At 52.1% G+C, this 13,470-nt stretch overlaps 1 protein-coding gene across 1 annotated transcript; it reads right to left on the bottom strand.

Moving 5' to 3' along the window:
* Nucleotides 1-2,146: 2,146 nt before the first annotated feature.
* On the bottom strand, nucleotides 2,147-12,886 carry SLC23A1 (solute carrier family 23 member 1). The gene is made up of 13 exons (XM_063604247.1): nucleotides 12,794-12,886; nucleotides 12,194-12,351; nucleotides 11,099-11,187; nucleotides 10,866-10,933; nucleotides 10,509-10,690; nucleotides 10,257-10,377; nucleotides 9,979-10,135; nucleotides 9,508-9,655; nucleotides 8,880-8,985; nucleotides 8,523-8,652; nucleotides 8,276-8,419; nucleotides 7,703-7,798; nucleotides 2,147-2,528 (listed from the first exon to the last, which is right to left on the bottom strand). The coding sequence occupies exons 1-13, from the start codon at nucleotides 12,851-12,853 to the stop codon at nucleotides 2,281-2,283; spliced, it is 1,707 nt and encodes a 568-aa protein (XP_063460317.1). The 5' UTR covers nucleotides 12,854-12,886; the 3' UTR covers nucleotides 2,147-2,280.
* Between the last annotated feature and the right edge of the window lie 584 nt (nucleotides 12,887-13,470).

The following is a 13,470-nucleotide window of genomic DNA, read 5'->3' on the forward strand; positions in this document are numbered from 1 at the left end:
GCAGATGGTTGTGTTTATTGGTGCTGGAATGTACTGTAGTGGTGTTACTCACTTGAGTATGGGCCCAGTGCCTCAGGACAATCTTGCTGGCAAAATGTGCTAAGCTTTCAGGCTTTGTTAGATTCTAACAGGTATGTTGCCATGCAAGTACCTTTCCAGAATATAGCAGTAGAATAACTCCATTGCCCATCCTTGCTTCTTAATCACCTCAGACTTCAGTGTCAGGGGAATCCTAGATAGTCATGTAAGAAACTTTACGGCTGACCAATATGATGGTGACCTTACTCTAATAGAACCTCCATTGTTTTTTGTTCTTCACAAGGGCTTTTTTTGAGCTTATTAGGTTGAAAAAGATTAAGAGAGCCATATAGTCAGTTCTGACTCACATTCTTCTGGCAGTGGGTACGGGGGAGGTTCTTTGGTGTGGGCACCTGTACCCCAGTGTGTGGTTGGTTGGTTGGTTGGTTCTTGGAGACGGAGTCCTGCTCTGTTGCCCAGGCTGAAGTACAGTGGCACGATCTCAGCTCACTGCAACCTTCACCTCCCAGGTTCAAGTGATTCTTCTGCCTCAGCCTCCCAAATAGCTAGGATTACAGTTGTGTGCCACCACACCTGGCTAATTTTTGTATTTTTAGTAGAGACCGAGTTTCACCATGTTAGCCGGGCTGGTCTTGAACTCCTGACTTCAGGTTATCCACCTGCCTCGGCCTCCCAAAGTGCTGAGATTACAGGCGTGAGCCACCGCACCCAGCCTTTATTTATTTATTTATTTATTTATTTATTTTCAAGACAGAGTCTCACTCTGTCACCCAGGCTGGAGTGCAGTCATGCAATCTCAGTTCAATGCAACCTCTGCCTCCTGGGCTCAAGCGATTCTCCTGTCTCAGCCTCAAGTAGCTGGGATTACAGGCGCCTACCACCACGCCTGGCTAATTTTTGTATTTTTTTAGTAGAGATGCGGTTTTGCCATGTTGGCCAGGCTGGACTCGAACTCCTGACCTCAGGTGATCGCCCTTAAGAGTAAAGATTCTTGAATGTGGCTTTTGTTGGGAAAAAAATTTAAAAAAAGAAAAGGGGGCTCTAGGCTGGGTGTGGTGGCTCACGCCTGTAATCCCAGTACTTTGGGAGGCCAAGGTAGGTGGATCATTTGAGGTTAGGAGTTTGAGACCAGCCTGGCCAACATGGTGAAACTCCATCTCTACAAAAATAAGCTGGGCATGGTGGTAGACGCCTGTAATCCCAGCTACTCAGGAGGCTGAGACAGGAGAATTGCTTGAACCCGGGAGGTGGAGGTTGCAGTGAGCCGAGATGGTGCCACTGCACTCCAGCCTGGGCGACAGAGCAAGACTCTGTCTCAAAAAAAAAGGAAAAGGGAACTCTAGCCAGACTTCCTGGATGTGAATCCTGTGATCATGGGCATATCACTTAACCTTTCTGTACCTTCCTTTCCACATCTCTAAAATAGCAGTAATAACTGTCTCTGGATTATGTGAGTAGTTAATATATATAAGTACTTAAGACATAGAAAGTCCTGTTTTAAGTGTTGTTATTTTTACTATTAAGGAGTCATCTAGGCTAACCTCTCTTTTTGGGAACTTTTCTTTTCTGTCTGAGGGAACGTGCACATTGAACCCACTTCAGTGTTTAGTAGACAGCCAGGCATCTGCATTACAGATAGTGATGGAAGGTTTCCGAGCATCAGCTGCCCATGCGTTCTGAAGCCCTAAGGACAAAGTATCACCTCATCAGGGCTTGTACAGGCATCGTTTTAGGATAAAGGCATCCTGTTTTAAAGGGTTTTAATTTTATGACGTTATTGAGACAAGGCAGTGTATATGAGAGGATTTTTCCTGTTCTTGTGCTGCATTTCTCAACATTTTCCATGTCGCATATCAAAGTAATACTTGTTTAGCATACTGGAGTACAAGAATGAGGCTGCCAGTGGCTAGAGTTCTTAGCTCAAGGACTCCAATTGGCCCAGATTCTGCCCAGGTGTCTGGAAGGCTAGAGGATCTGCATTTCAGCATACTTGTAGCCTCTTAGTGGCCCACACTAGTTGGGAAGTTCTGCTGTTACTATGAAATGGTAAAGGAATTCCACCCAAAATCCGTATGTTGACTTTTTACCCAGCTCACCTTCTCTTTGAGGACATTCAAACAGTTTACAAGAAAGAGAACTGAGTAGTTTGGTTTTTCTTTGGTTAAAGCATAAGAATGTTTTGATTATTCAACCCTCCCACAAAAACCATAGACACAGCCTACCTTTCCTGGAAGTCATTTTTCAGACCTTGGTGCACACAGATGCAGTTTCTGTATTTTCTGGAGTGTCTTCTGGAATTGCAATCTGATCTTTTGAAGTTGAAGAAAATCCTTTGAAGACTGGGCAGATAGGAATGTATTTCAGAAAGGCAATTCTTTTTACTATGCCCATCCCAATGGGGAAATCGTAGCTCTTGAGGCTGGAAGACATGTCACTGTTGGCATGAGCCCCAGCTTTCCACTGTATCAGACCACGCTCCTCTGGGCTCCCTGGAAGAGGATAGTGAGGTCATTTACCAAGACCAGCAACCCTCAGCCACCCCCACTTCCCATAACCCAGTCCTAAGGCAGACTTCTGGAATCAAGTATCTTCCTTAACTATCATTTGGTCCTAAAACGTGGCTGAATCTATGGTTTCTGAGCTCCTAACTTGGCCAGAGCTCTAAGGAACACTAAAGGATACTAGTTATAATAGTATTTATTGTGTAACTACAGTGTGCCAGGCTCTGTGCTAAGTGCTTTAATTTCATTATCTTGTTGCTTGAAAACATACCCCTGGGAGATGTATAGACACCATTGTACAAATTTTTATTTTATTTTATTTTATTTTATTTATTTGTTTGTTTGAGACAGTCTCGCTCTGTTGCCCAGGCTGGAGTGCACTGGCACGATCTCGGCTCACTGCAACCTCCTCCTCCCGGGTTTAAGCGATTATCCTGCCTCAGCCTCCTTAGTAGCTGGGATTACAGGCATGCACCACCATGCCCAGCTAATTTTTGTATTTTTAGTAGAGACGGGGTGTCACTATGTTGGTCAGGCTGGTCTTGAACTCCTGACCTTGTGATCTGCCCGGCTTGGCCTCCCAAAGTGCTGGGATTATAAGCGTGAGCCACTGTGCCCGGCCTATACAAAATTTTAAGATGAAGAAAGGGACAAAAAGTTAAGTGATTGTGAACCTAAATCTGTGAGTATGTGGTAATGTGTGTTAGGCCCATGGGGACCAAATCAAGTCCAGATTGCGTTCTGGGGGTAAGGGAGGCATATTTTGAAACACTATAATCAGTGTTAATATTTCATATTATGATTCCATATGTGAAAAACTCATTTTTATAATACAAACTTCAGAAAGTCAAGGTAAATAAAATCTTTGGAGGTAGGGATACACCAAATAATTTGTTTTTTGTGTGTTGTGGTTTTTTTTTTTTTGTTGTTGTTGTTGTTGTTGAGACAGAGTCTTGCTCTGTTGCCCAGGATGGAGTACAGTGGGTTGATCTCGGTTCACTGCAACCTCCACCTCCCAGATGCAAGCGATTCTCCTGCCTCAGCCTCCCGAGTAGCTGGGATTACAGGTGTGACCCACCACGCCCGGCTAATTACTGTAATTTTAATAGAGATGAGGTTTCACCATGTTGGCCAGGCACTGGTGTCGAACTCCTGACCTCAAGTGATCAGCCCGCCTTGGCCTTGCAAAGTTCTGGGATTACAGGTGTGAGCCACTGAGCCAGGCTAGTAATTTTTACAACTAGGAATTCTCCCTCAGGTGGGGCAGGGTCACATGAGATCTCAGGTTTTCACAAGAGGGCTGGGATCGACAAAGACTGAAATACTATAAATCTAGCAGAAGGAGTGGGAATTTCCACTTGCTGGCAGCCCAGGCTGAGAACAAACCCATGAGTAGCACAAACCAAGTTATGTTCCAAAATCTCACAGGAGAGGGCACTGAGGGAAGGTGGAGTCCCTAGGGAAGACTACCTGGAAGAGACACTGTTTGGGCTTGGCTCTACAAAGGGCACACACAGTCTGGAAGAGACACTTTGATTGGGCTTGGCTGTACAAAGGGCACACACAGTGGGCACAGTAGAGTGGGATGAGCCATAGGTGTGGTGTAAGGACTATGTTCCTGGTGTCCGATTACCTCGCACCACTGCCAAGACACACATGGCAGCCAGCCCACAGCTCCCTCTAGCAGACCAGTCAGCCTGCCCACTACATCCCAACCTTCAGTGCCTTCTATACTTCTCCAAGCCCCCTCCTTTTTCCTAGGCCTCACCCACTCTCCCTCATCAGTAAACCCTCCCAATAACTCCAGCCCGGCTTCCTTGACTTCATTGCTTGCTTAAATCTAGTTTTACCACCTATCTTGTGCCAGGAGCTCCTCTAAACAAATTGTTACTGACTTACACTTTTTGGCATATCCTCCTCAGTGTCTGATTCAGGGCCAAGCTGGTAAGCTCTAGCAGCATGTGCTGAACTAAACGGACTGCCCTCTAAGGTTGGGCTCTGGATAGGTAAAGACAAAGAGCACCCTGTGTCTACTAAAAATACAAAAAATTAGCCAGGCGTGGTGGCGGGCACCGGTAGTCCCAGCTACTCGGGAGGCTGAGGCAGGAGAATGGTGTGAACCTGGGAGGCGGAGCCAAGATTGCGCCACTGCACTCCAGCCTGGGCGACAGAGCGAGACTCCGTCTCAAAAACAAAACAAACAAACAAACAAAAACAAATGCAAAATGGCCCATCCCCAGCAGGAAGTTAAGGGCTGGAAAAGGCTTTTGCTATTCCATGGTTAAGGACAGGGTTTTGAGCCAGCTAGACCTTAGTTTGAATCCAGGTTGTGTGACCTTAGGCAAGTGACTTAACCCCCCTGAGCTTTAGGTTCCTCAGTGGATACTGAAGACTGCTGAGCTTATGTGGCATGACACACAGGATGATTCCTGGCAGGGACAGTTGTGATGCTCAGGTGGGTTGAAAGGTGGGGTATAAGGGACTCAGGCAGTTCTGCAGCTGTTGTTAAGGATGACTGGATAGCTTAAACTAGCCACCCAAGTCACAAAGAAGCCTCTTCATGTACAGATGCCTACCCAGATGCTCTCCATCTCCTCATATTCCCTAGGCATTGAGGCTGCCACTTGACTGTCTCAGGCCCATAGGATGGTCTGTTCCAGCCCCCAGTCTAGCATCCTCTAAATGGGCAGGGGTACCATGTTCAAATACCCACCCATCCATCGAAGGGACAGCTGCTACCAAGAGCACCCTCCTTTGATTCTGCCTAAAATCCTACGGGGAACCCTGGCCCTCCTCTGTCCTCCCCAGCCCCAACCCACCAGCTGTTCAGAGACAGCCTCTGACACTTATGTTATGTGAATATAAACACTTGGATCTTCAGAGAGAGGGAGGCAGACAGGACCTGTGGCTGTGATCAGGCTGGTAAGTGACAAAATGGAGGCCCATGATCTTGCTACTACCATCCCTTATGTCCCTATACTGATGCAGTCATTAACTCCCGTCTCCATGGAGCCTTCCCCAGTCCTGCAGCCCAGGTTCCCTGAAACCCTCCAGCAGAGGCAGTATGGTGCAGTGGATGGGACACAGGCCATTGACTGCGTCAGATGGATGTTGTTAAAAATCCCAGATTTAGCCAGATGGTATATAGCATGCACCTGTACTCTCAGCTCTTCAGGAGGCCGAGACAGAAGGATTGCTTGAGTCCAGGAGTTTGAGGCTGTAGTATGCTATGATCACACCTGTGAATAACCACTGCACTCCAGCCTGGGCAACATAGACCCCCATCTTAATTTAAAAATAGAGGCTAGGTGTGGTGGCTCACGCCTGTAATCCTAGCACTTTGGGAGGCCAAGGTGGGCGGATCACCTGAGGTCAGGAGTTTGAGACTACCCTGGCCAACATAGTGAAACCCTGTCTCTACTAAAAATACAAAAATTAGCTGGGCGTGGTGGTGCACACCTGTAATCCCAGCTACTTGGGAGGCTGAGGCAAGAGAATCGGTTGAGCTCAGGAGGCGGAGGTGGCAGTGAGCCGAGATCACGCCATTGTGCTCCAGCCTGGGTGACAAGAGCAAGACTCCATCTCAAAAATAAAAAAAAAATTGAGGACAGGTGTGGTGGCTCACACCTATAATCCCAGTACTTTGAGAGGCTGAGATGGGAGGATCACTTGAGCCCAGGAGTTCAAGACCAACCTTGGCAATAAAGTAAGACCCCGTCTCTACAAAAAATTCAAAAATTAGCCGGGCATGGTGGCATGCACCTGTGCACCGGTAGTCCCAATTATTTGGGAGGCTGAGGCAGGAGGGTCACATAAGCCCAGGAGTTTCAGGCTGTAGTGAGCTATGATTGTGCCACTACACTCCAGTCTGGGTGATAGTCTGAGACCCTGTCTCAATTAAAATATACATCCCAGATTTGCGATGTTTTAATTTTTTTTTTTTTTTTTGAGATGGAGTCTCGCCCTGTCACCCAGGCTGGAGTGCAATGGCACGATCTCGGCCCACTGCAACCTTCGCCTCCCAGGTTCAAGCAATTCTCCTGCCTCAGCCTCCCGAGGAGCTGGGATTACAGGCACACGCCACCACACCCAGCTAATTTTTGCATTTTTAGTAGAGATGGAGTTTCACCATGTTGGCCAGGCTTGTCTCAAACTCCTGACCTCGTGATCCACCCGCCTTAGCCTCCCACAGTGATGGGATTACAGGCATGAGCCACCACGCTCGGCCGTGATGTTTTAATTTTGTGACTTTATGACTTTGTGGTTTTTGAGGATGAAGTAAGACACTTAGCTCTGCCTTACCCATAGTATATGTTTGCTAAATGTTAACTGTTTGTTATCAGAGCACCTGGTGACATTTATTTTATATATTTACTGGCATCTTTATGCGGGCCCCACAAAGTATCCTCCACGATCTTTGCAAAAAGCTCTGGTACCAAAGGGAAATGTTAGTGGCTCTTCTAGTCGCCATTGTGGCAGGCTGCTGACATATTTGGAGTGGATGGATTTTGCCAACAAACTGATGCTGCATTTATCTCTGTCCTACTCTGAAGAAAGCAAAGACATCCCTCAGCCCAGTGGCTATTAAGAAATGGAGAGGAGGCCAGGTGCAGTGGCTCATGCCTGTAATCCAGCACTTTGGGAGGTTGAGGCGGGCGGATCACTTGAGGTCAGGAGTTCAAGACCAGCCTGCCCAATATGGTGAAACCCCATCTCTACCAAAAATATGAAAATTAGCTGGGCGTGGTGGCAGCCACCTGTAGTCCCAGCTACTCAGGAGACAGGAGAATCACTTGAACCCTCCGGGAAGTGGAGGTTGCAGTGAGCTGAGATCGCACCACTGCACTCCAGCCTGGGTGACAGGGCGAGACTCCATCTCGGAAAAAAAAAAAGGAAAGAAATGGAAAAAGTGGAGAGGAAAGGATTCACAGGACCCAGCAGTGACTCTTCTGGCCCCATCCTCTTCAAGACCTCTGAGGTATGTCTGTGCCTCATTCTCTCCCTCCAGCCAGTGAGCACTCCACCAGCCCATCTATTCCTGATGCTCCCTGCAGGGCCTGCATCGCATGGGACCTAACCACACAGCTCCAGCTCAGAGGCCATCTGTTGGAGTGCATGAGTCCAGCCTAGTTCTTCATTCCCCTCCCAGGACCGAACCATACCTGGCACTGTGTTGTCAAGTATGAAAGCAAGGCACCCGCCCACAAACATCTCCGTGGTCAGCAGCACAGTCAGAATCTGATCCACTTCAAGAATGCCTGTGGAATAGGCCAAGGGCCAATGGGTGTCATGGCCCAATCCGGAGAGCAGAGTTGAGGGACTTCCTCTTGTGCAGCCATGGCAAAGGAACAGTACAAAGCCCTGTCTCAAACCTATCTCTGTCTTTCCTATCTCTGGGTTCAAATCCCAATTCTGCCAGTTGCTAGTTGTTCACCTGGGACAAATCACTGAGCCTCATCTTCCTCATCTGTAAAGTTGAAATGATAATGGAGAAATGATAAATGTAGATAAATGGAGCTGTTTTGAAAATTAAATAAGCACATGTAAAGGTCAATATCTGTCCACAGGAAGTGTCTTAGTAAAGGACAGCTGTGACCCAAACTCTCAGCTGCTGGTTGACACCCAGAGTTGGGTACGATTTGTGGCTGTAGCTGTGTGGAGCCTTTGAGGGAGGGGGCTGTGCTCAAAATTTTGGGCCCACCCCGCCTTTGGAGACAGTAAACAGCTGGAGGCACCTGTATTGATGGCGCCAGGGTTGGACTCCAGGTAATTGGGCAGCGTGAGCCCGAAGAACATGGAAAATCCCAGCACGAAGAGGTTGCGAGAGGAGTTCATGTCCACAAATTGCAGGTTGGACAGCCCAACAGCTGTAATCATGCCTAAGGGCGCAAGAGAACCGCTGGAGGCGCCGCACACGCGCAATCCAGGTGAGTCCCACTCGGCGACCCGCACCGCGACCCGTGGCCCGCGCCAGACACTCACCAAAGAGAGTGCAGAACATGCCCCCCAGGATGGGGTCAGGGAGCGAGGCGAAGAGGGCCGTGAACTTGCCGATGGTGCCCAGGACCAGCATGATAGCCGCACCATACTGCACCACGCGCCGGCTGCCCACCTGCCGGGGAGCCAGCGGGGAAGCTAGACCTGGGGACGAGGCTGGGGCGGGGTTAGTTCCAGGGGCGGGGCCTGTTATAAGAGCGAGGCATAAACCGGCTGGGGCTTGATGCGGGGGCGAGGCCTCTCAAAGACAGGGTGGGGCTAAACCAAAGTGGGGACCGAGTTGGGGCGGGGCCTGCGGCCCACGGAATTAGGGCAGGACTTGGCTCTGGCTCGTCGCGACACCTTGGTAATTCCCAGGACGCCAATGTTGGGACTGGACGAGGTGGACCCGTTGCCCGTGCCCAATAGCCCCGCGATGATGCAGCAAATGCCTTCGGTGAAGATGCCCCTGTAAGGAAAGGGAGAGTCGGGGCTTGGTCCAGCCTCTGCACCAGTCTGTGTTCCCCCATCATCTTAGCAAGCTGCCGTCCTCTGGGGCTGTGGGGGCTGCAGCTATCAGCTGTAGCACTCCCTACTACAGGCCAGAATGCTCAGGCTCCAGAGCTAGTCCTAGTGCCCTGGCACTTACTCCTGTGGGTAATTCTGGCCTTCAATTTCCTCCTGGGATAAATACCGGTGCCCGTCTCACAAAATGCTTCAAAGATTGCATAAGAATGCACAGTCAGAGCCGGGCACATGGAGGGCTGTCAATGACGGTGGTTCCCTTTGGACTCCACCATCTTCTCAGCTACTCCCAGCAAAGACAGAGGGGTGATGAGAGGGCACCCCCATCGCACAAACAAGGAGAATGAGGTCTGGAGCGTGTTCTCGACTTGCCTAAGCCTACCCCCTGGGCCTCCACCCCGTTCCTGTGTGTGCTTCCTGGGGGGCCCCTGAGGAGATCAGACACTGAGGAGGGCAGGTAGGCTACCTGTTGATAGCATGTACTGGAGGGGGTGGTGCACCAGCCAGGCGGGCACAGGCGTAGTAATCTCCGATGGACTCAATGATGCCTGCCAGAGTGGCGCTGAACATTCCCAGGACAGCAGCCGCAGTCACCGTGGGCAGGCCCCACTGACCTGTGCTCGGAGGGAGACAGGATGGTGGCTACAGTGAGGAGACTGTGATGGTTAGGAATAGACAGGGCAGTGCTGGAAGGAGCAAGAGCAGATCAGGAGACCTCAGGCTGGGATGGGAGCTATACAGTTGTGGGAGCTTATTTGAGTCACTCAGAGCCAGGAAGTGGGACTGAAGCTTTGTCTAAGTAAAACACCACTCTGCTGGGCGCACTATAAATGTGCGGCTAATGCTAGGTGTGTCACCTGCTGGATTGGGGTCACCAGGAGTCTGTCTCATAGGTGGTCTCAGTTGGGGGCAGAGGGGCCCAAGGGGTGTTGCTCACAGGGGTAGGGGATGCGGATCCAGGGTGCAATAGCCATGATGTCACCACGGGCATCGGTTCGTGCCTGGAAGCCATAGGCTTTTGGGTCTGTGGGCAGCACGTCTGTCAAGGTCAGGACATAGCAGAGCAGCCACACGGTCATGATGGCCAGCACGATCTGAAGGAGGGGGGTGAGGGGGCACTGAAGGCACTGGAGGTCTCTGTCCAGGCTAACCTGCTCCCACCTCAGCCCAAGCCCTGGCCATAGTCCCAGCCCCAGCCGCCTGCCAGGTCCTCACAGGAAACATTTTGAAGATCTGGATGCGGAGGAGAGTGAGGCCCTTGCCCCAGCGGTAGACAGGCAGCAGGAAGGTGAGGTTGCGCAGGTACTGGGAGAAGAGGATGATCAGGAGAATGGAGCTGGGGGCAGAGGCACAATCAGGAAGTGGATGGGAGGCCAGGCTGGGGCCAGGAGCCGGGAAGAAGGACCAAGGACATGAAGAGGGTAGGGTGCTGGGGCTGGGCAGGGATCAGGCCTGGTGCCTGCTCACCAAGCTGAGATGCCCCAGTGGGAGCCAGCTCGGTCGCCAGCAGCTTGGAAGACAGAAAGGCCAATGAGGGAGACAGTGGGGGTGACTGTGAGAGGCCCAATGTAGTTGAGCAGGGCCCCAGGCAGCCCCAGCAGGCCAATCACCACCTCCACCACGCTGGACACCATGATTGCACCCTGGACCTGGAAGGGCAAACATCAGCCGTAAGTCACCATGTAAAGGTCATGACCTGGCTGCTGCTAGCAGGAACAAAGCTCCTGGACCACCTCCTCAAATCCCCAAACTCAGCGGCCACCCTCACTCCCATATAGCCCCTCCTCAGGACCCGGCCTCTTCTATGCTTACATGCAAACCCACCTCCCGTATCCGTGGGTGCCAGATATGAGAGGTGTTCAGGGGCAGACTCCAGTTACCGTAGATCTCCTCTGGGGGTAGAGTCAGGGATACACACACGGACCAGGTACAGAGACAGAGAGGGAGAGAAGATGCTGCCATGGCTGTACCCTGGTGTCGACCCGGGACAGTTGCTCAGACCTCCAGGTCTCTGGGCCTCCCCTTTTCCCCAGTGCAGACCCCAGAAGTGTACCCACCTTCCGGGGGGCATTTCCATCTCTCCAGAGCCAGTATGGCTTTGGCTGGAACCAGAAATGCAAAGGCACTGGCCTGGAACAGCGGCAGCCTGGAGGAGAGGCACAAAGCAACAGGGGTGGGGAGGGGCGGGTGGGGAGGAGGGATAAAGATGCGGGGAGAGATCAGGAAAGGAGAGCACAGAGAGAGTGACAGAGACACAAGGGACAAGGGCAGATGGAAATCGTTGAGGCCCCAGGGAAGACCATCTCTAACATTTTGGCTGCCCAAGGAAGAAAACAAATGGAGCCCCCAGCTCAAAACCTGCCCCCTTCCCACCACCAGCTCCTGCACTGTGAGGAGGGGGCACCTGCCCGGAAGTGGACACCTCAGTTCCCGCATCCAGGTTTCTCTCACAATCTTCCCCTGTCCCCCGCAGCTCAAACAGCTCAAATGCCACCCAGGCCTAGGGCTGTGCACTCGGGGGCGTGGGGCCCCGGGAGGGTGGGCTGTCGAAGAGGCTGGCACCAACCCTGGGAGCTAGCTCAGGGCTGCCATTTGGGCAATATTCAGAATGGGGTTTAAGAGGGGAGAGCCGGCTAGGCTTGGTGGCTCACGCCTGTAATCCCAGCACTTTGGGAGGCCAAGGTGGGCGGATACAAATACAAAATTAGCCGGGCATGGTGGTGCATGCCTGTAATCCCAGCTACTCAGGAGGCTAAGGTGGGAGAATCGCTTGAACGCGGGAGAATCGCTTGAACCCGGGAGGTGGTGGTTGTGGTGAGCCGAGATCACGCCACCGCAATCCAGCCTAGGCAACAAGAGCAAAACTCCGTCTCCAAAAAAAAAAAAAAAAAAAAAAAAAAGAGGGGAGAGCCAGCGAGGGTACATTCCCTTAAACTTGCAGATGCCTGGTCTTTGAAGTGTGCCTAGATCAAGGTTCCCAGGGTTGGGGCCACGCTGCCCAGCTCTAAGGCTGGCCTGGGATAGGAGAAGCAGGTGGAGGCAGAAAGCGGCTTTTTTGTCTCACCAGTGTCCTCTGGGAGCCCACCTGCTCCAGCTGTGTGGATCACAGTAGAGGGGTGGCGGGGGACGGGTGGGGGGGCTGGGCGGCTCACCGGATGCCCACGGTGGTCTGGATGAGAGTGGTGATGCCCACGCACGTGAAGATGGTGCCGATGAGCTGACTAACCATGTGCTGGTCGTGGCCCACACACAGCGCCTCAGCCAGCAGGAAGGGCACGGCGATGGTACCACTGAAGCATGTCAGGTAGTGCTGGGCAGAGGGAGACAGCAGAGTGCATGAGGCAGGACCCCAGAGCTCCAGGGAGAGGGGACAACCTAGTGTCCTCATGCCTGCCTCAGCGGGCCTGGAACCGGCTGCCTGCCCAGGACTGGCAGTCCCCACAAGTGATTCCCAGAGAGCTACTGCTGACCACTCTGGGGGTCACTAATTTCCACCCAAGATATTCCTGCGGCTTCCGTGGAGTCGGCTCTGCTCCCTGTCACCAACACCCCACCTGGCAAGCGTCACACTCCCCCAGGGAGTTCATCTTCTTTCAGGATTCAGCCTCTTCCCGACTCCTGCTTGCTGACAGCCACTGTGCTGACCTCAGGTTTTTCTTCCTGTTACCCAAGATACTCCCTGCTGGCCAGGGAGGGGCTGGAGTCCCCGGGGAGTGTGCAGAGTGAGGGCGGGGAGGCCCTGGGGGACCCACCTGGAAGCCCAGCAGGATGCACAGGTACCAAGGTGGCACGTCCTCGATCTTGTACAACATGTCAAACTTAGGCTCTGTGGGTAGCGGGGTCGGGGGGTCCCTGGTGGATTCATGCTGGAGGCAGCAGAGATAAGTAGCTTAGAGTGGAGTGATGGGGACAGGCAAAATCCATTCTGCCCCAGAATCAATCAGGCAGCCCAAGTGGCTTGTCAGCAACTGAGAGCGGGGTTCCCGCCCTCCCCAACAGTCCGTCCACCCGGCTGCCACTCGGCCTGGCCACAGTTTTCTCCCACTTTGCATTGCTTCCCGCAGGGATGAGTCTACTGTGCCAGCTTCTAGAGCCCTCAGGACCTGCCATTTTAGCCAGGGAAGTGGACCCTTAAGTCAGAAGTCTTGGAGACCACAGGAGAGGGGGCCAAGAGGGCTCAAGACTGTGGACAAGTCCAATCTGGTCCCACCTCTGCCCCCTGGAGATCCTTGGGGTGTCACTGGCCGGGAGATTAGGCCTCTCCTGAACCCCAACCTGGAGTCAGCCAGTCCCAAAGCTGCAGGCTCCTTCACCCCCACCTCCACCCATCCCCCAGTTGCCACATTCAATTTGGGACAGTCACTCTTATCAAGTTCATCAGAACGTTTATCTCTGGCCTCCAGGAAGAAGGCCTGCACAGGCCCTCCAG

Source organism: Pan paniscus, chromosome 4, assembly GCF_029289425.2.
Source record: "Pan paniscus chromosome 4, NHGRI_mPanPan1-v2.0_pri, whole genome shotgun sequence".
Classification (NCBI taxonomy): Eukaryota; Metazoa; Chordata; class Mammalia; order Primates; family Hominidae; genus Pan; species Pan paniscus.

Excerpts from the sequence above, each read along its gene's own strand:
- SLC23A1 (XM_063604247.1), bottom strand. The coding sequence starts at position 12,853 with ATGTTGTACAAGATCGAGGACGTGCCACCTTGGTACCTGTGCATCCTG. Across the intron at positions 8,653-8,879 it reads GCGTCCTGGGAATTACCAAG|GTGGGCAGCCGGCGCGTGGT; the intron begins GTGTCGCGACGA and ends GCTCCCCGGCAG. Across the intron at positions 8,420-8,522 it reads CATGTTCTGCACTCTCTTTG|GCATGATTACAGCTGTTGGG; the intron begins GTGAGTGTCTGG and ends TTGCGCCCTTAG.